The sequence below is a fragment of the Pongo abelii genome, chromosome 11 (genome assembly GCF_028885655.2).
Source record: "Pongo abelii isolate AG06213 chromosome 11, NHGRI_mPonAbe1-v2.0_pri, whole genome shotgun sequence".
In the NCBI taxonomy this organism is placed as follows: Eukaryota; Metazoa; Chordata; class Mammalia; order Primates; family Hominidae; genus Pongo; species Pongo abelii.
Window position 1 is genome coordinate 77,004,087 of NC_071996.2, and position 27,256 is coordinate 77,031,342.

General features: G+C 36.7%; 2 protein-coding genes across 7 annotated transcripts in view; one reads left to right on the forward strand and one right to left on the reverse strand.

Annotated features, from left to right (window-relative positions):
• The window catches only part of SCRN3 (secernin 3), a 31,722-nt gene extending 13,612 nt beyond the window's left edge, over positions 1-18,110 (forward strand). Inside the window, exons 6-9 of one of the 3 annotated variants that reach the window (XM_024243275.3) lie at positions 8,715-8,877; positions 10,290-10,464; positions 13,523-13,693; positions 17,770-18,110. In XM_024243275.3, the coding sequence (XP_024099043.2) occupies positions 8,715-8,877; positions 10,290-10,464; positions 13,523-13,693; positions 17,770-17,895 (635 nt within the window). In that variant the 3' untranslated portion in view covers positions 17,896-18,110. Of the gene's footprint in view, positions 1-8,714; positions 8,878-10,289; positions 10,465-13,522; positions 14,797-17,769 lie in introns of those variants that run through there. The other 2 variants (XM_024243277.3, XM_024243276.3) reach the window with 2 other exon arrangements.
• The window catches only part of GPR155 (G protein-coupled receptor 155), a 52,765-nt gene continuing 43,512 nt past the window's right edge, over positions 18,004-27,256 (reverse strand). For 3 of the 4 annotated variants that reach the window (XM_063712456.1, XM_054548642.2, XM_063712457.1), the window contains 2 exons: positions 25,720-25,857; positions 18,004-22,228 (listed from right to left, as the gene is read on the reverse strand). In XM_063712456.1, coding sequence (XP_063568526.1) covers positions 21,928-22,228; positions 25,720-25,857 — 439 coding nt within the window. In that variant the 3' untranslated portion in view covers positions 18,004-21,927. 4 annotated transcript variants of the gene reach the window in all.

Consider the following 27,256-nt stretch of genomic DNA (forward strand, 5'->3'; position numbering starts at 1 on the left):
TGCGGGAGTGTTGGCCCAATAGGAGCTCACTTAGCCGCATTGAAAGTAGAACTCCTTCCCATGTCATTTAATATTCTATGATATTATTTTACTTATAAAAATTAATATATTCACATGATTCAAAATTCTAAAGTACACAAGATTATACAAAGAAGTCTCTCTTTCCTACCCTGTCCCGAGATAGTTTTTTTTCCCATATGCAGTTCCTTATGTGTTCTTCCAGAGATGATATATGCTTAATGAAACAAATATGTAATTTTTCTTTTTTTACAGAAATGATAGCATGCTATTTACACTTTTCTCCACGTAACTTTAGTTAGCAATATACAATGTAGATCAGTTAGCAATATATGATGTAGATCATTCTGTTTCAATATATACAGAACATTCTCATTTTTTAAAACAGATATGTAGTATCCTATTATTTTGTTATTCCCTTATGGTAGTATTTTAATCATTGTATAATAAAGATTGATTGTATGAATCATACTTTAGCTATCAAATCCCAGTTATTTAGGTTATTTTTAGTTTTTCATTATTGAAATTATATAACATGCTTATACCTTATTTATATTCATATCCGTGACTATTTTCTTTTCTATTTTCTTTTTTTTGAGACAGAGTCTTGCTCTGTCCCCCAGGCTGGAATGCGGTGGCACCATCTCAGCTCACTGCAACCTCTGCCTCCTGGATTCCAGTGATTCTCCTGCCTCAGCCTCCCAAGTAGCTGGGATTACAGGTGCCTGCCACCACGCCTGGCTAATTTTTTTATTTTTTGTAGAGACGGGTTTCACCATGTTGGCCAGGCTGGTCTCTAACTTAACTGACCTCAAATGATCCGCCCACCTTGGCCTCCCAAAGTGCTGGGATTATAGGCACGAGCAACTGTACCCGGCCAAGCCACCGCACCCAGCCCCATGACTATTTTCTAAAAATGAGTTTGTAGAAGTAGAATGTCAGGTCAAAGCTTATGCACATTTGAAGGTTTTTGAAACACATTGTTAAATGACCACCAGAAAAGTTACGTAAATTTAAATTACTGACAATAATATTTGAGTACCCATTTCCTAACATGCTTATCAATAGAGGATTTTTTCAATCTTTATAAATTTTGTAGGCAAAATGGCATGTAAATATATACACCTACTATGTACCCACAAAGAGAAATAAGAAAAAAATGGCATGTTACAATTTTAATATTTTTTTTTAGTGAAATTAGATATATTCTTACATTTACTGAAAATTTGTAATTGCTTTGTAAGTTGTTTATTAATGTATCCTTTTCCCATTTTCATGTTGGGTTATTACTAACTCTTAAAAAATAACTTCCAATGTATTTTCTCCCTTTGCTTCCAAATAATTCCAGCAAAGTAAGCTTTATTTAGATTACTGAGTGGCAGATAATTGCTAAAAGGGTCATGCTACTAATAAAAATGTGACTAATATACCCTCCTTCACTTGAGGAATAAAATGTTTCTATTAAAAAAAAGTTTTTTGAGACAGTGTCTCGATCCAGTACTCAGGCTGGAGTGCAGTGGCGTGATCTCAGCTCACTGCAACCTCTGCCTCCCGGGTTCAAGCTATTCTCATGCCTCAACCTCCCGAATAGCTGGGATTCCAAGTGTGCACTACCATGCTAGGCTAATTTTTGTATTTTTTGTAGAGCTAGGGTTTCACCATGTTGTTCAGGGTGGTGTCGAATTCCTGGGCTCAAACCATCTGCCCACCTTGGCCTATCAAAGTGCTGGGATTACAGGTGCGAGCCATTGTGCCTGGCTGGTAAATGGTTCTATAAAGCAGTCAGAAAGCAACTACTCTGAGATGGATCAGTCAGTGATTGATATTTGCTTCTCATGTATTCATTAAACAAATTATATGCTAGTTATTATGAGGGTGTGGCCAAAACATTAAGGAATTGAGTACAACAGTGCAGGATGGTTTGGTCTGGGGTCCAGGACCACCAAGCAAGGTTGTGGAGATCATGCCCCGCACAAGGGGGCAAGTAGGGCTGAAATCCAGCACCACTATCTGCCCCAAAGAAGAGGCTCCTTTCTTTAATTTTCATAAAGGTTAGCTAGCCCAGAAATGGCAGTGGTGGCATGGAGATGGAGCAAAGTGGACAGATTTGGCATATACTTTGGTGGCAGAATGGACAGGACTTAATTAATTGGAGTGAAGGTTAGAGAGAGAAAGATGTCATAAATGAATACCGGGTTTCTGCTGGGAACCAGTGAACAGTTGGAAATGCCATTTGTAGAGATAGGCTAGATGGAAGATTTGAGGGTAAAGAGTGTAGTTTTCCATTTTAGAAGAATCAACTACTCTGAGATAATAACCTAACCATCCCAGAGGGATGATTTGCATCTTCCTTTGTCTGAGAGGACAACTCATCCTCTTCCCTTCCTGGGTTTAGAACTTCACCCAAAAAGTGTTGGTGATTGAGGGTGGAGCGTAGGGTAGGAGTAGTCTTAGGAGGTGGGCACTCCTATCCACTTGAAATTCAAGATATTAACTCAGACCTGTAGCAAAAATAGAGTAAGACTCTAGAATAAAGCTGATGCCATTGGATATTTTCAGTCTTTTATTGACAGGTACACAGGAAGTGGCAAAGGATTTTTTTACATGAAGTTATGAGTACATTCCCCTGTATATATGTTTCTTTTTATTATTTATGTTGTTTGGTGCTAATACAGCTATTTAAATAAATCCAATCTCAGTATAAAAAAAGGAAAAACTTTGACAGAATATTTGTAGAATGCCTTTACATTATTGTTTTCAAAGTAGTCAATATCTTATTTATATTTTAATTTCCAAAGGAACATGTTATAATTTGAAAAGTTTTCTGTAAAGTTTCTTAATGTTATAGTTTTATGAATAGGTTATCTAAACTATCTTTTTCCCCTATGTAGACAGATATGTAGAAAATGCTAAAGCATGTTATACTAAGGATTTTAATTTTAGACTTATTGTAAAAGGAGAGCATCAGGAAAAATAGCTAATGCATGCGGGGCTTAATACCTAGGTGATGGGTTGATAGGTGCAGCAAACCACCATGGCATGTGTTTACCTATGTAACAAACCTGCACGTCCTGCACATGTATCCCGGAACTCAAAATTTAAAAAAAGAAAAAAAAGTAGATCAGGAGGAGCTGTTGCAGCAACACCTACTCCCATTTATTAAGTGCTTTTATCAAGGGCCAGATACTGTGCTAAATGATTTAATTATATTATTCTTTTTTTTTTTTGAGGCGGAGTCTTACACTATCGACCGGGCTGGAATGCAGTAGCGTGATCTCTGCTCACTGCAACCTCTGCTTCCCGGGTTTAAGCGATTCTCCTGCCTCAGCCTCCCAAGTAGCTGGGATTACAGGCACCTGCCACCACGCCCAGCTAATTTTTTGTATTTTTAGTAGAGACAGGGTTTCATTTTGTTGGCCAGGCTGGTCTCAAACTTCTGACCTCATGCTCCGCCCACCTCGGCCTCCCAAAGTGCTGGAATTACAGGCATCAGCCACTGCGCCCGGCCTAATTATATTATTCTCTAAGCAACCATGTGAAATAGATATCTTCATTTTACAAATGAAGAAACCAGCAGTGTTTGTGCCCTTCTCTATGAAACTGAAAAAAATGGACTTTCTTATTTGTCGTATTTTTCTCTCAGCACCTAATTCATTATGTTGTGTGTGCTTAGTAAGTATTGAATAAATTAACAAAGTATTGTTAGTTGATTTGAATTAAATTGTAATTTGCAGATAGTTTAACAAAGATCACTGTTGTGTACTTTTTGCTAGTAATAAACTTAAAGGCTCAGGAAATAAATTTAGCAGATATTCTTTAAAAATGAAGAACAACAATGCATAATCAAGATGGAGAGGAAAATGCCAAGAATTCTAAGGTTTAGGGTAATTGGACAAAAGAAAGAAAAAAATAGAAATAATTATAAGCCAATTAGCTACTACATAATAATAATAATTCAGTTATATTTAAGAATAACTGAATCATAGATTTGAAATGCATACATGATTATAGGAATAGATGCATCTGACATGAAACTTACTTTTTCTCAAGTGTGAAGTATAGTTCATCTAGCTTTCTGTGCTTTGACAAAAGACCATGTCTTTCTAATACTTTCACAGAAAATTGTCTACCAGTACATTATAGTTAATTTTTCCTATGATTTTTCTAGATAGAACAGCCTACCTCTCTTCTTTCCAACTATCCCTACCTGATAGCTATTAACTGTGCCGCATGTATATCCAAATTGAATCTATATTCACTCATATATTTTAAATAACTATCTTAAATTGCAATGAAATTACACCCTGTGTTTTGCATTTATTTTACTGAACCCTGCCACTGCAGTCTCAGTACTTATTCAATGCTTGCTAGTGGATTACTTATGGCTATCCTACTCAAGTGATCATGTAAATCCTCCTTTCATTTTGAGAATTGTAGGTTTTGAATACAGAAAATATTTTCATAATACCTGTATTATCACAGTATTATGGTTCTGACACTGTTTTTTATTAAAACTTGCCATTTATAGGAATTTGGATTTGAATCATTTTTAAGGCTCACTAGGTGTTGAAACTATGCACCTGATACATAGGTGTGGATGGCAGGTTTTTGCTTTATTGTTTAGTTTTAATATTAAGAGCTGCTTTTAGGCACACCTTCTTTACTGTGTTTTTCAAAACTAACAGAAATATATTACTTGTGTAACAAGTTATCTATAAATTCAATAAGTTATTTTTCTTGATTTTGAAGTAATGGCTATATTGTGGAGAAACTGGATAAGAAAATGTAGACTTATATAAATCTGTTGTCATTAACATAAAATAGTTGGTAGCCTGCATAATTAACTGAGGGCAGAACATTAAATTATTTTATATGGAAGTCAGTTTTAATTTGAAATATTATGAATTACAATTTGGATACAGGCTTGCTGTGAGCTTTTTCTTTTAATTCCCAATTATGAGAGTGGTTGGTGGAGGAGATTCTTACTTTTCATGCTCTCTTTGTTTTTACGAGTTACTTCATTTTTTCATTATTTTACTGTCATTATAGGGTTTTGAGAGAGAGGAAGGAGATACCTGTGTTTAATCAACCATGTTAAATGAAAGTTTTTTGTTTCTTTAGAACTAATTGAAATACAATAATTAAACATTTCCATATAAAGTATCTAAAAATATCTGTTGGCAGAAACTATGTTTTGTGATTGATTGAGTGATTGACAGGGTCTTGCACTGTCGCCCAGGGTGGAGTGCGGTGGCACCATCATAGTTTACTGTAACCTCAATCTCCTGGGCTTAAACAATCCTCCTGCCTCAGCCTCCTGAGAAGCTGGAACTACAGGCATGCATTACCACACCTAGCTAAATTTTTTTTTTTTTGATAATAGGCGGCGGACTTGCCATGTTGCCCAGGCTGGTCTCAAACTTCTGGGCTCAAGTGATACTCCTGCCTCAGACTCCCAAACTGGTGGGATTACAGGCATAAGCCACCATGCCTGGCCTGTGTTTTTTTCTTTTTTTTTTTTTAACTGTACTTGTTACTTGTTACCTGGATTCACCACATTCATTACTGTTATTAAGAAATTGGTACTACTTCAGGGTAAAAAGAGACTGATGTATTTAATAAATGGGAGGCATAATAGTGCAGTGGAGTGGTTAAAAATCACAGGGCTGGTTATGAAGGAGTAGTTGGTATTAGACCAACTTCCTTCCAGGAATAACTATAAGATCTGGAGGGAAAAAACCCCTGTTGTTGGAAGACATGGATGAATACCCAAAAGAGTACACAAAAGAGTAGAGACGAAGAGCCTAGATCCTGAAGGCTGAGAGGTCTTCTACACATTGAGAAGACCTTGACTTTCTATGTCACAGTTTCTTAACGCAATTGCCAACTTCTAAGCAGCACGTAGGTAGGATGAGACGTGACACTGAGAAATCAAGCAGAAAGTAGCTGCTAGGAGCCTTACAAGCTAAGCAGAGAATTTTTTTGCAGTCTCATAAGGCCTTAGGGACAAAAATTTGACTGGAGGGCCAGCCAAGAAGAAAGTACCTGGGAAATACCCCTAAGCTTTCAATTGAGATCCCAGAGATGCTACTTCTTAGGAAGAGTAAGAACAAACAAGGGATAGACTAGTCTCAACACTGGATCAAGGTAATCTACCTATATTCTATCTGGTTGCCAGAAGAATATTAAATGCTCTGTGAAAGAAAATATCATGCAGAGCCTCTATAAAATTTCATTCAATGGAAAGCATCAGGCATGCTAAGAAATAAGACCAAATGACTGAAAACCAAGAGAAAAAGTAGGTGGTAGAAACTGACCCACAGGCTGTCTACACATTAGCTTTATTGGAAACAGACTTTGAAATTACTATTATATATTCAAAATAATTAGATGAAAAGATGGAGAATTTCATCAGGGAACTGGAGTCTGTAAAAGAACCAAATGGAAATAATACAACTGAAAAATTATAACTGAAATTAAGAATCCAATAGATTGATTTAACAACAGATTAGGTATAACAGGAGAAAAACGTTAGTGAACTGGAGGGTCAGTAGAAAAGATTCCAATTCAAACAGAAATAAAAGTTTAGAAAATACAGGCAAGGATCTGAGAAGTATACACAGGACTCAGTGAAAAGGTCTCACATACATAAGATTGGAGACTCAACAGGAAAGGGGAGAGAAAATAGGGAAGGGCAAAAGCAATAGTTGAAGGATACTGGCCAAGAATTTCCCCAAACTGATAAAAGTCATCAAGCAACAGCCTCAAGAAGCTCTGCAAATCCCGAGAAGGACAAATAACAGGAAGCCACACCTAGGCCCATCATAGTAAGATTTCTGAGGGGAAAAAAATACAGAAAAATCTGAAACACATCCAGAGGAAAAAAAATATCTTCAAGGAACAAATATAAAGCTGACAGCTAAATTTTCAACAGAAGGGAGGGAATTCTAAAGACTGTAAAATGACAACTTTAAGGTGATGGAGAAAGATAATAACTACTAATTTAGAATTGTATATCTAGTGAAAAATACCCTCTAAAAATAAAAGTGAAATAAAACGGAGAATTACTAGCCAATTGGCACTAAAAAAATGCTAATGGGCATTCTTCAGGCAGATAGAAGCAAGGTACACAGGAGTAGATGAAGAGCAACAGAAACAGTAAATACATAGGTAAAACTAGACAAACATTGTTGAAAATAATAATAACTTTCTAACCAATGGCCACAGCTGCAGCACTTAAAGTCTATTGTGCATGGGTTTCATGGAGCGCTCTATTTTTCACAGGATGCTTTTGGCCAGTGACTGAGAGCGGCAGGGAGACAAAGGCAGGCCCATTCTAGGGATACACAGGACTCCTCTAATGGCTGACTTGGATCAAGGACTCCCTGACAGCCTGGCCAGGCTTTCGTTAGATGGCATGGCAGCTTGGGATACTTCTCCAACTTCTCTTCCTTCTCTACTAAACTCAGACTTCAGATTGTATCATAGTCTGATGATTCTCTGAGGCTTTCCAGGTTCCCTCCCCATTTTCTGTCACAGGCATTTCTCCTAAAATATTTGATCCCATGTTGTGGCATCTGCTTCTCGGAAGACCCAGACGAACACAGTAGAAATTAAAGTGCATTAGAATAGCACAAAAGATAGGCAGTAATTGGAGCTAAGTTCTGTATGGGTCCTGCTTGCGTTAATTGGTAAGTGGTAAAGAATTAATTTAAGGCCCACTGTAGTAAATCAAGAGAAAGTAATAAGATTTTTTAAAGTGTATAAATAATAAGCTGATGGGAGAACTGGAGTAATAAATAATTGATAAATTAAAAAGAAGACAAGAACGGAGAAAAAGAGACAAAGAATAGATGGAATATATAGAAAACTAATAATAAAATGGTCTACTTAAATCCAAATCATCAGTAACTATATTATATTTACTTAATTTTTTCAATTAAAGACAAAAGGCTAGGCACAGTGGCTCATTCCTGTAATTCTGGCACTTTGGGAGGCTGATGTGGGAGGATTGCTTAAGGCCAGGCGTTTGAGACCAGCCTGGGCAACATAGCGAGACCCCCATATCTACAGAAAAATTTTAAAATTAGCAGGCATAGGCTGGGTGCAGTGGCTCACACCTGTAATCTCAGCACTTTGGGAGGCCGAGCTGGGGAGGATCACCTGAGGTCAGGAGTTCAAGCCCAGCCTGGCCAACATGGTGAAACCCCGTCTCTACCAAAAATACAAAAAGTAGTTGGGCATGGTGGCATGCAACTGTAGTCCCAGCTACTTGGGAGGCTGAGGCACGAGAATCACTTGAACCCAGGAGACAGAGATTGCAGTGAGCCAAGATCGCACCACTGCACTCTAGCCTGACAGAGCAAGACTCTGTCTCAAAAAAAAAAAAAAAAAAAAAAATTCTGTAAGGGCAATGGGATTGAATATATTTTTGCGTTATTAATTCCTTTTTCTAGGGATTTTTTACCTGTTACAATGGCTTTGAGACTTTGCATAGTTTATATTTAAAATAACATACCTTTCCTGTGACAGTGGAATGAATCTAATTATAGTTGATACAAAGTTTGTTTATAGTCAGTCTCTTAATTTATGTCAAGACTAATATCTCACAGATTATCAGTAGAGAAAGTGGTTCATATCTGCAAGGCATCTGTATATGCATATGTATTTGATGATTTTAAAAATTATTTCTCTAGGAAATATAACTTTTGAAACAATGATGGAAATTCTTCGAGATAAACCGAGTGGCATTAATATGGAGGGAGAATTCCTGACCACTGCAAGCATGGTTTCTATTTTACCTCAAGACTCCAGCCTTCCTTGCATTCACTTCTTTACAGGGACTCCTGATCCCGAGAGGTGAAGGCACAAAATACTATAAACCAGCAAGGGGTCAGGGGATGGAGTAAAGTCATTAGTATGTTAATAATTTTGTCAGGATAAATTTTTATTATACAACTAGGACAATAATTTTTAATATATTTTCTGTTCAGGCTTTAATCTGCAATATCCACATATGCGTAACTGTTCTCTTTTTATGGGAAGGAAATGTGAATAGTTTCTTGTATGCGTTACCCCTACTCCTTCCTACAAATAGATTTAACATAGTCAAGAAAAGAAAGTAGATAGATTTTCTTACTCAGATTTCAGATATGATATTAGATAATTCATAACAGTAAAAATGTTAAATGATGTAGTTGTGCAGGATTTACTTATGCACTCGTATCTAGAAAATACATGTGAAACTTAAAATATCAATAGTTCCAGTTTTATTTAATTATTATTATTACTATTTTGAGACAGAGTCTTGCTCTGTCACCCAGGTTGGAGTGCAATGGCATGATCTCAGCTCACTGCAACCTCTGCCTCCCAAGTTCAAGAGATTCTCATGCCTCAGCCTCCCTAGTAGCTGGGATTACAGGCGTGCACCACCACACCCGGCTAATTTTTTGTATTTTTAGTAGAGACAGGGTTTCACCGTATTAGCCAGGATGGTCTTGGTCTCCTGACTTTGTGATCCGCCCGCCTCGGCCTCCCAACGTGCTGGGATTACAGGTGTGAGCCACTGCACCCGGCCAAGTCTTCCTTTTTTTTTTTTTTGACACAGGGCCTTGCTCTGTCACCCGGGCTAGAATGGAGTGCAGTGGCACAGTCAGCACACTGTAGCCTTGAACTCCTGGGCTCAAGTGATCCTCCTGCCTTAGCTTCCCAAATAGCTGGTACTGCAGGTGCATGCCACCATGCCTGGCTAATTTTTAATTTTTTTGTGGAGATGGGGGTCTGGCTATGTTGCCCAAGGCTATTCTTGAACTCCTGGTCTCAAGAGATTCTCCCACCTTGACCTCTGAAAGTGCTGGGATTACAGGCATGAGCCACTGTGCCCAGCATGTGTCCTCCTTTACTGACACTGGGGCTGATGTTCACCCCAAGTCCTAATGCTCAGTCTATAACATTAAAAGTTGTTCTTATCCTCCAACTGTGGAATGTGAAGTAGGAAAGACAAACTATTACTTTGCTGACACTGTTTATGTGCCAGGTCCTCTGTTAGGTTCATGGGAACACAAGACTAAATAAAGTATGGTTCCCTGCCCCAAAGGAGATCCCAGTGTACCAGGGAAGACAGGCATGGGTATAACTAATGTGACAGGAACAAGTTAGTATGTAGCATCATTAACAGAAACTTCTAATTGAGAGAATCTTAGAAGACTTAGAATAACACTGAATATTTTTATATATTGACATGATAATTTAATAAAGACTCTTTCTTCTAGATCTGTTTTTAAGCCTTTCATATTTATGCCACATATTTCACAACTATTGGATACCAGTTCACCAACATTTGAACTTGAAGATCTAGTTAAAAAGAAATCACATTTTAAGCCTGACAGAAGACACCCACTCTACCAAAAACATGAACAGGCATTGGAAGTAGTAAATAATAATGAGGTATGCTAGATTATATTCTTTGTTATATCATTAAGTGTAAAGTTTGATTCAATCCGTATTTTGAACTTTGGAGTATCAGCTTTCCTCCCTTCTTGTAAGAAATAGGTTTAGGAATAGTTTAGATGCTCAGACTATAGTAGAGCTGTATTATTTTTATCTTTGGTTATGAATACATGTATGTGAATCTTGTAGAGAAACTTAGTACATTAAACATAATAATAATAGCTAACATTTGTTGAACACTTACATAGTACTTTTACATGAATTATTTTATCTAATCTTCACAACCACTTTATGAAATGGGTACTATTTTGATTCCCACTTTGCTGATAAAGTATCTGAGTCTAGGAGAGTTTAAGTAACTTGCTTAGTATATATCCCACACCAAAAATTACAAAGCCTCCGAAGAGCAATTGACCTGGTTTCTTAACGTAATGTTCTTAATGATACAGACCCAGATTAAAATTAATTGAAAGTGACTTAAAACCCCAGAGACTTAAAATAATAATGAGTTTTAGTTTTTAAAAAGTGATACATCCTCATTATTTTAAAATGTAAGCATTATAGAAGAGCAATATATCACTCAAAATCTCTTCTCTAGAAATAAGGATTTATTTTTTTCTGGTATAGATAGATAGGTCATTTTATAATGTCTATACCTATTCAGCTCGCTAAAGAAAAATAATGGATAAGAAGGGAATGGAAAGGCTGCCTAAAGCCATCCATCTGTTGACCCCTTGCAATGAAAGAAAACATTAACCATCTTAAATCTTTTCTCGTCTGTTTCTACCTCCTGGTTTTTCTTGCCTATAATTCCTTTTACTTTGTCAAGGCGTATATGTTTACATTCTGTCCACACTGAAACGGATTAAATGAATTTTCCTCCAGGTAATTATTTATTTATTTTTGTCTGCAGTGTTGGCATTGTTTCTATGCCTTTTTTTCCCTCACCTATTTCACTTATGCTCAAAGCAACAAGCTCTGCCAGACTTCCTATTTTTATTTGAAAATTTTTATTTAAATTTTTTATTTTTAAGTAAAAATTCTAAAGCTGTAAGTATTTTAGGCTTTACTTAAAAATCATAAGATGTCCATTGACAACTTAAAGTAATGGAAAGATAATGGAATTTGAGGGAAGAAGAGTAAAAGAGCTGGGTTCTGGTCCTGGCTCTGTAAATAACTACTTTTGTGTGTTAGGGAGAGTCAATCCTATTGGTAGTTTTAATTTACATTTCTTGATTACTAGTAAGATTAAAAACCTTCTCCTATGTCTATTGGTCATGAGTATTTTATTTTAAATTACTTGTCTATTTTTTCCCGTAGGCTATTTTTCCATTGATTTTGGGTTATTTTTGTTTTTTGGTTTAAATAGGCAAAAATATGTGAATATTAACTGTTTGTAATACGGCGGAATTTTATCCCAGTTTATTGTTTGACATTTAACTTTTTTGTCAGACAAAAATTTTAAACTTAGTCAATTATATTTATTAGTCTTTTGCTTTAAGGCAACTTGATTTCACGTTTCAAAAGGCCTGCCTCACCTCAGTATAAATATAACTTCTAGCATATATATGTGTTTTTTAAAAATGTAGTTCTTTAGTCCATTTGGAATTTACTTTTGTGTATTTCATGAAGTAAGGATTTTAACTCTGTTTTCCAAAAAGGTAACAAATTATTCCAATACCATTTATAGACAAAATCCATTTTTTTCCCACTAATATGAAATGTAGTGTTTCCTCAGAAAAAAGCTGCATACAATTTCATACTGAAGTCCATGTTAAGGTTATTTGTTTTGTACAGTTCTACCCCATAATGGTTCAAATTTTAAAAATTATGCTCACAGGCTGGGCGTGGTGGCTCACGCCTGTAATCCCAGCACTTTGGGAGGCCAAGGCGGGTAGATCAACTTAGGTCAGGAGTTTGACACCAGCCTGACCAACATGACAAAACCCCATCTGTACTAAAACTACAAAAATTAGCCGAGTGTGGTGGCGGGTGCCTGTAATCCCAACTACTCAGGAAGCTGAGGCAGGGGAATCGCTTAAACCCGGGAGGCAGAGGTTGCAGTGAGCTGAGACTGTGCTATTGCACTTTAGCCTGGGCGACAGAATGAGACTCCATCTCAAAAAAAAAAAAAAAAAACAGAAACAAATTATGCTCACTTTCTAGTAACTTTTTATTTATTTATTTATTTTGAGACAGAGTCTCACTCTGTCGTCCAGGCTGGAGTGCACTGGTGCGATCTCAGCTCACTGCAACCTCCGCCTCCCAGGTTCAAGTGATTCTCCTGCCTCAGCCTCCTGAGTAGCTGGGACTACAGGCGTGTGCCACCACACCCAGCTAATTTTTGTATTTTTAGTAGAGACGGGGTTTTACCATATTGGCGGGCTGGTCTTGAACTCCTGACCTCGTGATCCACCCGCCATGGCCTCCCAAAGTGCTGGGATTACAGGTATGAGCCACTGCGCCCGGCCAAGTTTTTTCTTACATACTTTTTCTCTAGATAAGTACCTTATAACTGATCATGGTGATTCATCATCAATTTAAAAATTACTTCTTTCTGTAAGAATCATGGACCTTTTTTCTCCCTTTATTGAAATAAGGATGAAGTCATAGAGGAAATGTCTTCTTTTGGTTGATTTTTTCCTGAACATTATTGTTCTATTGTATTGATCTGATAATATTGGTTTTAAATGTAAAAGATCTAAATTGATAAAAATATTTCAGCCTCAGTTTTCAGCAGCCTTCCACATACACAGTTCATATGAGATTTTCTGTTGTGCTGTTGTCTTTTAGGTTTTTTACTTATAAACTACTCTTATAATTGTTTTTGTCTTTTCTACTAAAAATAATTTGGTATTCATGCATTAACTCAATCTAGAGCAATGATTTTCCCAAAGAATTTCATTTAATTCTTTCTGTCTCTAAAGAACAAGAAGGGAACCAAACCACAATTAGAAGCCAGCATGAACAAGCCTTATCTGTAGAGATGGGCTGAATTTGCTTAGATTTATGTGTATATGTATATGTGTTTATCTTTATATTTTTAATTGTTTAGGAAAAAGCCAAAATAATGTTGGACAACATGAGGAAACTGGAGAAAGGACTATTCAGAGAGATGGAATCAATCCTTCAAAACAAGCATCTTGATGTGGAGAAAATTGTTAATCTCTTTCCTCAGTGTACAAAAGATGAAATTCAAATTTATCAGTCAAATTTATCAGTCAAAGTTAGTTCTTAGTGATCATATGGTCAGCTAGTATTAGTTCTTAGTGATCAGTGGTCAGTAATCTTCAAAGTCAGAATCTATCACCTTGGTAAATTATATAAACCTAATTTGAGCAGGTCTGATTATTCTTGGATAGTATTCAAGTGGTATCTTGACTATTAAACTACATATAGTGTTGCTGAAATAGAAAACAGCATTGGAATTGGATTCATGTATCGTGGGATATAGGTGTTATTTCAGTTGATGTACTTGCATTATTTTCTTTAGCCATAGTAACTTTTTGTCACAATAACTAAGTATTCAATTATATATAAAGAATGAAACATTAAAATGATGCATGGATTTATATTTATTATAATTATGTAGTACCCTCAAATCATTTTGTCAGTTACATCAAGAAAGCAGATTTTTCTTTAGTCATGAAAAATATCTCAAATGGTAAGTTTTTTGTGCTTTAGGCAAAGATTAACCAGCTCTAACAAGAAAAATGTCTAGATTTACACATTGTCAATACAGTATATTAGTTCTGCAAATGCACTTTTGTTAAACTCAAACATGCTCTTTGTCAAGACTTGGCTAAACAGTGAGCTTGTAGCTCTGATTATCTAGCATTTTTAGGGTCATTCTCCTTAATAAGCTTTTACATTAATAAGATATATTTTTAGAAGAGCTTGTTTGGGAGATTAGAGAATAAGATAAAGGAACCAAAACCTTAGGATATACTGTTTCTGGGTCTGAAATCTCTCTCATTGTTTACTTCTGTTCACTCAGTGAAAACAGAAACAAGAATAAGTTAGTGGCAATGAAATAGAATTGTTAGTATATTATGAACATTATAACATTTTGAACACTATAATGCATTATATATTATGAACTTTATACATGAGAAATATCTTCCTAAAGTTTATAAAACATTGTTTAGGTTACATAAAGATTACCAAGTAAGACTCAAAATTGCAAATATAAACAAAAGAAAAATCCAACTGAAAATATCACTAAGTATTTCTGAGTTTCTAGAATGTCCATTTTGGTATTTGGTTACATTATCATATTTACTAGTCACTATCAGCACAATTAAGTTAATAAAGAAGTGGGTCATTATATTCAAAGAGTGCTCAGGAAGTTATGTGTTCAAAGTTCTCTCATAAATACCATCGTCTGCCTGATACTGCTCTTGTCTAATATAGGGTTGACATTACAAAAGAAAAGATGTCTGACTCAAGAACTCAGTTGATTCTGTTTGCCTTAAGTTTGGTTCAGTGATAGGCTGTCTTCTAACCCCTATACTCCTCTTCTCTCTTTTAATAGATGAGGAAACTAAGGGCAAACAGTTCGTTACACTTACGGGAATCTTATTTCCCTCTCTAGGGGCAGCATGTTTTCACCTTCTCCTTTGCTGCCATCTTGGCCTAAACTAGCACCATCTTTTAGCTAGACCATTGCATTAACTGTTCTCCTACACCCATTTTTGTTCTTTATTTCCACCCACATGAGTCACTGCAGCCAATCTATCACAAATTTAAATCTGATTATGAATTCCCCTCCTAAAACTCTTTTTTAAAAGAGACTTTATTTTTTGGAGCAGTTTTAGGTTCACAGCAAAATTGAACAGAAAGTAGAGTTTCAATATAGCCCCTATCAGCACACATGCATAGCCTCCCCCACTATCAACATCCCAGCACCAGAATGGTACATTTGTTACAATCAATGGCCCTACATTGACACATTATCACCCAAAGTCCATGGTTCAAGTTAGAGATCACTCTTCATGTAGTACGTCCTATGGGCTTTGATAATTATAAAATGACATGTATCCACCATTATAGTATTATACAGAGTAGTTTCACTGCCCTAAAAATCTTCTGTGTTCTGCCTATTTATCCTACCCTCCCTCCAACCCCTGGCAACCACTGATCTTTTTACTGTCTCCATAGTTTTGCCTTTTCCATGTGTCATATCATTGGAATCATACAGTATGTGACCTCTTAAGATTGTCTTCTTTAACTTACTTAGTAATATCCATTTAAGGTTCCTGCATGTCTTTTCATGACTTGATAGCTCATTTCTTTTAGTGCTAAATAATATTCCATTGTCTGAATATACTACTACTGAAGGACATCTTGGTTGCTTCCAAGTTTTGAAAATTATGAATAAACCTGCTGTAGACATCCATGTGGACATGTTTTCAACTAATTTTTTGTAAATACTAAGGAGCACAATTGCTGGATCATGTGGTAAGAGTATGTTTAGTTTCCCAAGAAACTGCCAAACTGTCTTCTACAGTGGCTACCATTTTGCATCCCTATCAGCAATGAATAAGAGCTTCTGTTGCCCTATATTCTTGTCAGCATTTATTGTTGTCAGCATTTTGGATTTTGGCCATTCTAATAGGTGTGTAATGGTATCTTGTTTTAATTTACAATTCCCTGATGATATGTGGCATTGGACATTTTCACATGCTTTTATCTGTTTATCTTCTTTGGTGAGTTGTCTGTTCAGATCTTTTGCCCATTGTTTACTTAGGTTGTTAATTTTCTTATTTTTGAGTCTAAAACTTTTTTTTTTTTTTTTTTGGAGACAAAATCTCATTCTTTTACCCCAGGCTGGAGTGCAATGTCGCATTTTCAGCTCACTGCAACCTCCGCCTCCTGGGTTCAAGCGATTCTCCTGCCTCAGCCACCTGAGTAGCTGGGATTAGAGGTGCCTGCCACCACGCCTGGCTAATTTTTGTATTTTTTAGTAGACCAGGTTGGCCAGGCTGATCTAGAACTCCTGACCCCAGGTGATCCACCTGCCTTGCCCTCCCAATGTGCTGGGATTATAGGCGTGAGCCACTGTGCCTGGCCTAAACCTCTTTAACTACCAAAGGGATCCCACTGATCTGCCTCATTTATATCTTATTACACCTTCAACCATTGTTTTTTAGGTTTCTACTATGCTGCTCTTTCATGTCCTTGAATGTGCCTTTCTCATGGCCGTATTTGTCTGCTTGCACTATTCATTCCATGTGCTCCCTTTTATATAAGTAATACTTGACATCCTTTAGAGTTTTGCTAAAACATGACTTCCTCAGGGGAGTTTTCCTCACACCAGAAGGTCTCTCTTACATACTCTTGGAGGCACAGGTGATCCTGGTCACAGGTCAATCATGTTTAACATCTGTTTTTCACAGAATAGAAGCTCCATGAGGATAGGAATCATATTTATTCCCACTGTTGTGTGCTCAGTGTTCAGATTGTGTCTGGCACATGCTAGATGCTCGATACATATTTGTTAAATGAACATTCAAGTACTGATGGGAAGAATTTACACAGCCCTATTCTCTGCCTGTAGAAATGTAAAGTTGAAGAAACTAGCTAGACAATCTATCTGCACAACTTGGTATCCTTTGATAAGTCTCAGGTCAACCTGTCACCTCTTAGATACTGGTATTATTTACCATTACTTAATAAGCCAAGGGAATAATATAAGTATTCTAGACAAGGCTATTTTGTTTGATCTTTGATGAAAACATCAGTTTATATATGTTAATCATGAATCAAAAGTTTTGCTTTAGAAATAACTATGTAGCCTAGAATTTTGGAGAGTTAGTTTCTTCTTGTAAAATTTGCCCAAAACAGGTCTACAGAGCTAATGTTTTCTTTTTCATTAATTAATTCAACCTTTTATCATACCAATTGCAGAAATTTATAATCTCATCTTTTCTTGAAGAATGGTGATAACATTTATGATCCTGAACTTTTTTCCAGCCATCACTCATGACAGGACTATCTACGTCCAGTGGCCTAAAGTAGTTTAATATTTTACATGATGAGATATGAAGGGGCAAACACTAAGAGCTGCATTCTGCTGCGTAACAAACATATAAAACACTAGTTTCACATTTTTCTTGCTTTAGAAATTTACTGACCATTAATTGTTGTTCTCAAAATGCCAAATACACTTTGTCTTAGTCTAAAAATATTGAAAGCTAAGCACAAGCTAGGCATGGAGTTACTCATAGAGAGTTAAGAAAACAATTGACTATGCTGAAGAAAAAGAAATAGGTTTTAATCAAAATTTTATCTTTTTTCTAGCTGTCACTCTACATATTGGAAATGATGACATGTATGAAAAGGACTCAATGTCATATTGACTCATTCATAAAAGCGTTTATAGAATGCGTAATTGGGAAACCCTGTTTGCAGAGCCCAGAGTCATGAAGAACAGAACTCAGGAAACCCATTTAAGAAAACATTGAGAACGTATAGAAAAGACCTCTATGATGGCTTCTGCATTATTCAGATTACTTAAAGAAAAGATGTCAGTAATGCAAGTTAAAATAGGTATTTTATTGAGAAACTTGCTTTGTCAGTGAGAAAGTAACAGTTACAAATATTTTCATTTAATAAAACTAGCATATTTTTAATTCTAAAAATGTCTCTTAAAAGCCTTTATTATCTGAAACTGCAGATCATTCTGATCCAGGGTTTTCTTTTAGGGTCTCCCATGGAAAAAGATATTGCAGATTCCATTCATGCAAATAACAGAAGTAGTATGACTTGTTCACAAACAAATTCTCCACTTGAGTTTCAGTTGTCTGCATGCATGTGAATTAACATCTTTATTACTGTAACTAGAAAAATCTGGTAACAGCAGTGAGGCCTTAGGCTTACCCCTGAGCATTCAGAGTCATAATATGGTCATATTAAAAAAGGAAAGTTCCACAGCAAGACAGTTCAGCTTAAAAACATCCCCATTCCCTAATCACAACTTAAAATTGGTATAGGTTAATAGTACACTAAAGTATAATTTATTTGTTATTAATAAATATACTAGGCTTCCATGCAGTTTTTTTTGTTTGTTTTTGTTTTTGTTTTTGTTTTTGCGAGGGAATCTCACTCTGTCGCCCAGGCTGGAGTGCAGTGGCGCGATCTTGGCTCACTGCAAGCTCCGCCTCCCGGGTTCATGCCATTCTCCTGCCTCAGCCTCCCAAGTAGCTGGGACTATAGGTGCCCACCACCACGTCTGGCTAATTTTTTGTATTTTTAATAGAGACGGGATTTCACCGTGTTAATCAGGATGGTCTTGATAGCCTGACCTCATGATCCACCAGCCTCGACCTCCCAAAGTGCTGGGATTACAGGTATGAGCCACCGTGCCTGGCCCCCATGCAGGTTTTTAAAAAATTGTTTATTTGTTGCATTAAAAGGGCAATGACTCTAACCCTATAAATTATTTTATAAATAACTTTTTTACATATGAGACACTAAAAGTATAATTAAATAAATATCTGAAACGTTTAAAATAAGTTAAACTAGCACTGACATCTAATAATTAAGATGCTCAAAGGTCATCTAAATAGATCTCTTTAATTTACTGAAGATAAAGTTTACCTGAAGATGCTATGGTCTAAATGTCTGTGTCCTCCTAGAATTCTTATGTTGAAACCTAATCCTCAATCATGTTTAACATCTGTTTTTCACAGGAGAATAGAAGCTCCATGAGGACAGGAATCATATTTGTTCCCACTGTTGTGTGCTCAGTGTTCAGACTGTGTCTGGAACATGCTAGATGCTCGATAAATTATTTGTTAAATGAACATTCAAGTACTGATGGGAAGAATTTACACAGCCCCCCTTCTCTGCCTGTAGAAATGTAAAGTTGAAGTCACATCCTCAATGTGTTAGTATTAGGTGGTAGGGCCTTTGAGAGGTTATTAGATCATGAGGGTGGAGCCCTATTGAGTGGAATTAATGCCCTTATAAGGGGCCAATGAGACCAGTTCTTCCCATCTACCATGTAGGGACACAGCAAGAAGGTACCATCTATGAGCCAGAAATGTGCCTTACCAGACACCAGATCTGTTAGTGCCTTAATCTTGGACTTCACAGCCTCCAAAACTGTAAGAAATAAGTTTCTGTTGTTTATAAGCTATCCAGTTTATGATATTTTGTTATAGTAACTAAAATAATAGACTAAGAGAGAAGGCAACATTTAGTAATTTTAAAAATTATATATTTTTATACATGGACACTTTAAAAAGACTAAATTCTAAATGTAATCTTTAGAATTTTTTTTTTTTTTTTTTTTTTCTGAGACAGAGTCTCACTCTCACACTCAGGCTGGAGTGCAGTGGCACGATCTCAGCTCACTGCAACCTCTGCCTCCTGGTTTCAAGCAATTCTGCTGCCTCAGCCTCCTGAGTAGCTGGGATTACAGGCGCACACCACCACACCTGGCTAATTTTTTTTTTTTTTTTTTTTTTTAGTAGAGATGGGGTTTCACCAGGTTGGCCAGGCTGGTCTCGAACTCCTGGGCTGAAGCAATTCACCTGCCTCGGCCTCCCAAAGTGCTGGGATTACAGGTATGAGTCACCATGCCCAGCCTAGGTTTAGAATTTTTAAATATTGGCTTGAACTATATAGTTTTTTTTTTTTTTTTAACTACAGGGAATAAAGTAGAAGAGTTATCCTGCATTACGATGCTTTGTTCAAATACAGAAATGATACATCATATGGCAATAATTTTGTTGATAAAATTCAAATTAATCTGCTCAAATTATTATTTGTAGCATGAAAGTTAAAGATCAGATTGTACTTCTGCAGAAGGACTGTGGAGATAATAATACATACGGAGGTTCTTATTCCTTTCCTTAATGGCATAGATTAGTAATTTGGGTAGAAAAGAAAAGACAAACTTTAAAAAAAAATAGTGCTTCTAGTTTTTTTTACTTGTTTTTTGTTTCTGAGACAGGGTCTTGCTCTGTCACCCAGGCTGAAGTGCAGTGATGTGATCTTGGTTCACTGCAACCTGTGCCTCCCAGGCTCAAGGGGTACTCCCACCTCAGTCTCTGAAGTAGCTGGGACTACAGGCATGCACTACCACACCTGGGTATTCTTTTATCTTTTTATTTTATTTTATTTTATTTAGTACAGACCGGGTTTCACCATGTTGCCCAGGCTGGTCTCGAACTCCTGACCTCAAGCAATCTGCCTGCCTCAGCCTCCCAAAGTGCTGAGATTACAGGCGTGAGCCACTAAGCCTGGCCCTCTAGTTTTTAAATGAGTACTATTTGTCAAGGAAATGGAAAAAAGAAAAAGAACCTCTTATTAGAATCATTAAAATTCTTTTTCAAGAGATGCTATCAAAAAATGTAAAGCTGTCATAATTTAAGGTCCATCTCCTGCTAGCAATATACTTGCCAAATTTGATAATTTAAAGGAACAGTTAATAGGATGTTAATTTTGAAATTATAGTAAACAGTTGCAGAAAGCAATGATTATATAATGTTGGCATATTCATATTATTTATAGTACAGTTGACCCTCCATATGCACAGGTTCTACATCCACAGATTCAATCAACTGCAGATTAAAAAAATGTAGTTAGGCTTACAATGGTTGCATTTGTAGTGAACATGTACAGACTGTTTTTCTTATTGTTATTCCCTAAACAATACAGTATAACAACTATTTACATAGCATTTAGATTGTATTAGGCATTATAAGTATCTAAAGATGATTAAACTATATGGGAGAATGTGCATAGGTTATATGCAAATACTACACCATTGTATTAATTATTTTATTTTATTTTATTTTATTTTATTTTATTTTATTTTATTTTTGAGACGGAGTCTTGCTCTGTTGCTCAGGCTGAAGTGCAGTGGCACGATCTCGGCTCACAGCAACCTCTGCCTCCCAGATTCAAGCGATTCTCCTGCCTCAGCCTCCTGAGTAGCTGGGATTACAGGCACCCACCACCACGCCCAACTAATTTTTTGTATTTTTCAGTAGAGACAGGGTTTCGCCATGTTGGCCAGGCTGGTCTTGAACTCCTGACCTCAGGTGATCCACCTGCCTCGGCCTCCCAAAGTACTGGGATTACAGGCGTGAGCCACCATGCCCGGCCTACACCATTTTATATAAGGGACTTGAGTATCCTCAGATTTTGGGATCTTCAGGAGTCCTGGAACCAATCCCCTTGGATACTGAAGGATGACTATATTATATTCATTATCAGAACTTTAATTTGGTTTTCTCTTTTTCCTAAGTCAGCTTCCTATGTGTTTTACATACATGTAAAATCACAGACCCTGAGCATGTGGTGGGAGCACATCTTTTCACATTTTACAGAAGAGACAACTGAGGCTCAGAGAGGTTGCCTCTGTTAACTTGCCCAAGGTCACCCAGCTGAAAACTAATGAATACGCGGCTAGAATATGATTCCATGTAGGGTTCTCCCCTTCATAATTTAGGTCTTAGGGGAATGTGAGGGTGGGGATGAATGCTCAATTTCTTTATATCTTTCCTGTTGGAGAGTGTTTGCATTAATAACAGGAGGACTCTGTTCAGGACTTTTTTGAAGAAATCTGTAAAACAAGTACTCATCCCGGAATTCATACTCGTTGGTAATATGTTGGATGACTCCCCCTTGTACCAGCCTGTCTCCGTATATCACAGCTTCACCACGGTCAGAGGCAAGGCCGACTTCAATTAGCCAGTTCACCAGGTCACAGCCACAGAAAGTTCCAGCAGAAGTCTTTGCACCACACCTGTGTCAAAGGAATGATTCACCCATATGTTCTGTAAATCTGGTATCAGCACTGCATGATAGAGGACAAGCAAGACAAAATAGAAGGAAACAAGGAAAGACAGTGTGATAGTTAAAAGCATGGCAGGAAGGAAACTTCTCTGAATAGAAAGGGTTTGTTAACTCTCCTGACCTAGAAAGACCCACTGAAGAAAAAGAAAATATGCCAGGAATGCTTGTGAAAACAGAAATGCTTAAACAATACAAAAAAAAGTCATAGATAATGTAAATGCACTTACAAAGAAATACTTTTTATACTAGCCTGTTATCAGATCTGTCCTGTAATAGCTGAATATGATATATTTTATAATTTATACTTTTAGTTATACTAAGTAATTTGTGTCAGGAACACTAAATATTTTTCACGAGCTCTTAAGAAGTGATTATTTTCACTAAACTATTCAAATCAAACTTTATTTTTAGCTCCATATACATCATGTATATGTATGCACTACATACATCATAGTGCCCCCACAAGTAGCCTTTCTTCTTGCCCTCAGCAGGCAAGACAATCCTACTGATATGTTTGTCAGAAATTTGCTTCATTAGGAAGCAAGGAAAGAATAAGTGAGATGTAACCTGCTACAAATCTAAGATTTTTAAAATGTGCTTTGTGAATCTACTTCTTGAATATTTAAAAATCTGTCTTTCTGATGCAAATATGGGATGTCTTAAGTATGTACAAATCAACAAAGGATAGAGAGATACAGGGAAAAAAATCCAACTACACAAGTGCTGTACATTTCCACACAAATACACTATAGGTAGACAACATGAATCTGTCCGCAAGCATCATTCAGGCTACAAAACCTAAAGTGCTTGATGTGGGAAATGGTGGGTGAAGATCAAGGTGAAAGGAGAACAGGTGACAAAAATTTAAAAACATTTCACCATAAATGAATATTCATTAGAGTTTATTTAAGAATTAGAAAAAAAGGTTAATACTCATGGAAAGTTTTCTCAAATACATAAAATTACATTATTTTAACATCAGTATTTCATTTAGAGATAAGTTATCTTAATTTATGCCTTGCAACTAGAAACACCACATTCAACAAAAGCCTGGATATTATACTCTGTGTTAGCTTTCTTTTTGCTTGTTGATTTTTTTATTTATGGCCTAATATCTTTTTTTTTTTTTTTTGAGACAAAGTTTCACTCTTGTTGCCCAGGCTGGAGTGCAATGGCATGATCTCAGCTTACCCCGCAACCTCCGTTTCCCGGGTTCAAGTGATTCTCTTGCCTCAGCCTCCTGAGTAGATGGGATTACAGGCATGCGCCACCACACCTGGCTAATTTTGTATTTTTAGTAGATACGGGATTTCTCCATGTTGGTCAGGCTGGTCTCGAACTCCTGACCTCAGGTGATCTGCCCGCCTCAGCCTCCCAAAGTGCTGGGATTACAGGCGTGAGCCACCGTGCCCGGCCTATAGCCTGACACCTTCTATTCCAGACAGCAACAGAATATTTATTTCCTGATGACTGTGATCAGGCAGCTATAATAACAGCCCATGGCTAGGTATGGTGGCTCACGCCTGTAATCCCAGCACTTTTTTTGGGAGGCCAAGGTGGGCAGATCACTTGAGCTCAGGAGTTTGAGACCAGCCTGGCCAACATGGCAAAATTCCATCTCTACTAAAAAAATACAAAAAATTAGCTGGGTATGGTGGCACGCACCTGTAGTTCCAGCTTCTCAGAAGGCTGAGCCCAGGAGATTGGAGCTGTAGTGAGCTGAGATTGCGCCACTGCACTCCAGCCTGGGCGACGGGAGTGAGACTCTGTCTCAAAGAAACGAACAAACCAGCCCATGGAACTGTACAAAGTGGCAGAGAATGTGACACCGTACAGGCTGTAGAGCCTGGAAAGGGGCAGGAAACAGGCGGGCACGCTCCCAGCCAGTGTCCATTCAGCCAAATGGGACTGAGGCAGACTGGCAGCCCTGCAAATTGCAAAAGCTATGCTTCCTTCCCAAGAGCTGGCAATCACACTGGGCCTCAAAGAGCTAACCTGGAGTTCTCTTTTTTAATTTTAAAAAGCAGGGTTTTTTTTGTGGGGTTTTGTTTGTTTGTTTTTGAGACGGAGTCTTGCTCTGTTGCCCAGGCCGGAGTGCAGTGGCGTGATCTTGGCTCATTGCAGCCTCCACCTCCCGGGTTCAAGCGATTCGATTCTTGTGCTGCAGTCTCCTGAGTAGCTTGAATTACAGGCGCCTGCCAACACGCCCGGCTAGTTTTGTATTTTTAGTAGAGACAGGGTTTCACCATGTTGGCCAGGCTGGTCTTGAACTCCTGACCTCAGGTGATCCTCCCACCTTGGCCTCCCAAAGTGCTGGGATTACAGGCATGAGCCAGCACGCCTGGCCCTAAAAAGCAGTTTTAAATTGTTGAAACTATTCACAGATGGCACTTTGAAATAACTGTGCTCAGAAGGGTGAAAAACTGACTTTTCTTCATTGTTTACCATTGCCAGAAAGTGGACTATGCCCATTCACAGATATTCTGTTATCTAATTCAACAATCCCAAGAATTCAATATTTTAAAGAAGAGGAAAACTAAAATTTAGAGAATTGAACTTGCCCAATGTCACACAGCCAACAAGCGGCAGTTCAGGAGCTGAGTTCTAGTATTAGTCCACACCCACTGCAGCCCCTTTTCCACTCTCCGTACCAGGCTACCTTCTGATTATAATGATATATATGTTAAATACAGTGGCATAATATATGTAAATAAATTATCCTCCATACGAATTTTCATACATTTCATATTTTCTGTTATAGACATAAAAGTATTTGGTTCTTTATATTTTGTTTTGTTTTCTCTTTTATGACAACCAGAAATACTGGTAGTATAGTATTTATTCAAAGCTCATAATTTCCTGCTGTATACTTCGTTTATAAAAAAATTTTTTTTCCTCATCCAAAATTAAAAGAGAACCTGCTATATACTTCATACCTTAAGGATTAGTATAATAAATATTATGTCACAGACTAAAGATTAGAACTTGAAGTGAAACGTAAGCAACAAAATTAAGAGGCAGAAATTTCATTTCATTTTCTTGACAAATGCATTCGTCAAGAAATGCTGAGGTGGGAATATAACATCACTTCTAAATCCAATGTATCTCAAAGTTTTGTGAGAGACACTACTGGCCAACTTGAAATGAGTGTCAATATTCTATGACATTTTGGTTCACTCTAAACTGAAGTGTTCACATTTTATATGGCAATCAGAAGTTATATGACATTTTTAAAATATTAAAATCAACGTAATATGACTCTTTTATATGCCATTTCTGAAACTATAAACTCACTCATAATTCCTTTAACTTTTATATGCATATGTAAAAATAATCATGTAATTAGTCACAACCACATCATTTAGCCTATTACAATCCAAAATTAATCAATTAATCATTTAAAATATAATTGTCTAGAACCTGTACTGGCACTTTGCTTACCTTCTTTCTTTGACAATGTTTCGGATACAGAGGTCACGGTGATAATGGATAAATTGTTGACAGGTCATTTTTATTTCCTCTGAAACAGGAGAATCTCTGTTTTCTGCTGTTTCTTTATTGTTCCATAGGAATTCAAGTCTGAAAATCAAATTTATGGACATTTTTAAGGAAAGAAAAGCACTGAAAGAGAACTCTTCCTGCCTTATCACCCCATCAAAATGGCTGTTCCAAAGCTGTCGATCACCAAAGCTGTCATCTACAATACCCAGACATCGTTAGTCTCAGAAGCAAAAACATTCTACATTCCAGACATCATTAGTCTCAGAAGCAAAAACATTCTACATTCAATCTCCTATTCAAAGCATACTGGGGTGGAAGACTTAATCATTTTATAAACCCTCCAGACATGTTTGACCCATTTCAGGTTCTACTAATAAATGTTCCTTACTCTACATTCTACTGTTTTGAAATGCAAAGATAAATTAGAGATCAAATATTTTGTTTAATCACTTTTCTATTTTAGTACCACAGAGACAAATACCAGAGTACTCCAAAAACTGGAGTATGAAACAGTTTTGTTTCAGCCAGCCTACACATTAGAATCGTTGATTATTTTACCCAATCAACAAATGAAGCTGATAACTAAGTTCAATGACTTTCCAATTATGCTTTTCTTCTTTCATGAAATGATTATGAACCTAGCAACTACATCCTGATGATAATGATAAAGATGAAGAAGAAAGAACCATTAGCATTTACTGGGCTCTTTTCATAGCGCTGGTGGGATACGTTTCTTTAGCACTTCCAGTTTCTACAAATTTTGACTTTGAAAACACAAGAAGAAGTAGAAAGATTTGCCCCCACCTCCTCCTCCTACCCCCACGTTGGAGTATTACTACTTGTTATTTTTCATAAAGAAATCCCTGATCTTAATTCAAAGAAACCCTTCACTAAGCTGATAAAAAACCAACAATTTAGAAAGAAACTTGAGTTTTCTGTAAGCTGTCAGTTTGATAAAAAGAGAAATTGTGTTGTCAAAGGAGACAGACAATCAAATATAGACCATGGAGGCACACCACCTACTACTTCCATTTCCAAAGACATTTTCAAGTTTCATTTAACTTTATGTAATAGTTAATGGCATAGATACAAATCAATGTCCATCAATTCTTGTTAAAGTGCAAATTACAATGCCAGATTTATAATAGTTTCTCCAATTTTTTTTTGCAGTTGTTTATAACCTTTGTGTGGCATTTAGTGGTGTCTCTGCAGTTACTAAAGGTTTAAAAACATCAGTATCTTTTTTTTAAGCATAATATAGCAAATTTTTATTTGACGTTCAAGTGTTGAAATTAAGCATTTTATGTACCATCATTTGGACACTCAAATATATTTTCTTAGGTTTATAATTTAGGCATTAAAAATATGTTCTAGTAAAAATTTCACCATACAAAGCCTAGGATAGGGGCATCACAGGGCTAATTTTACCAATCAAATTAAAATATATATATATTTAAAAAAATTTTTTTTAATTTTT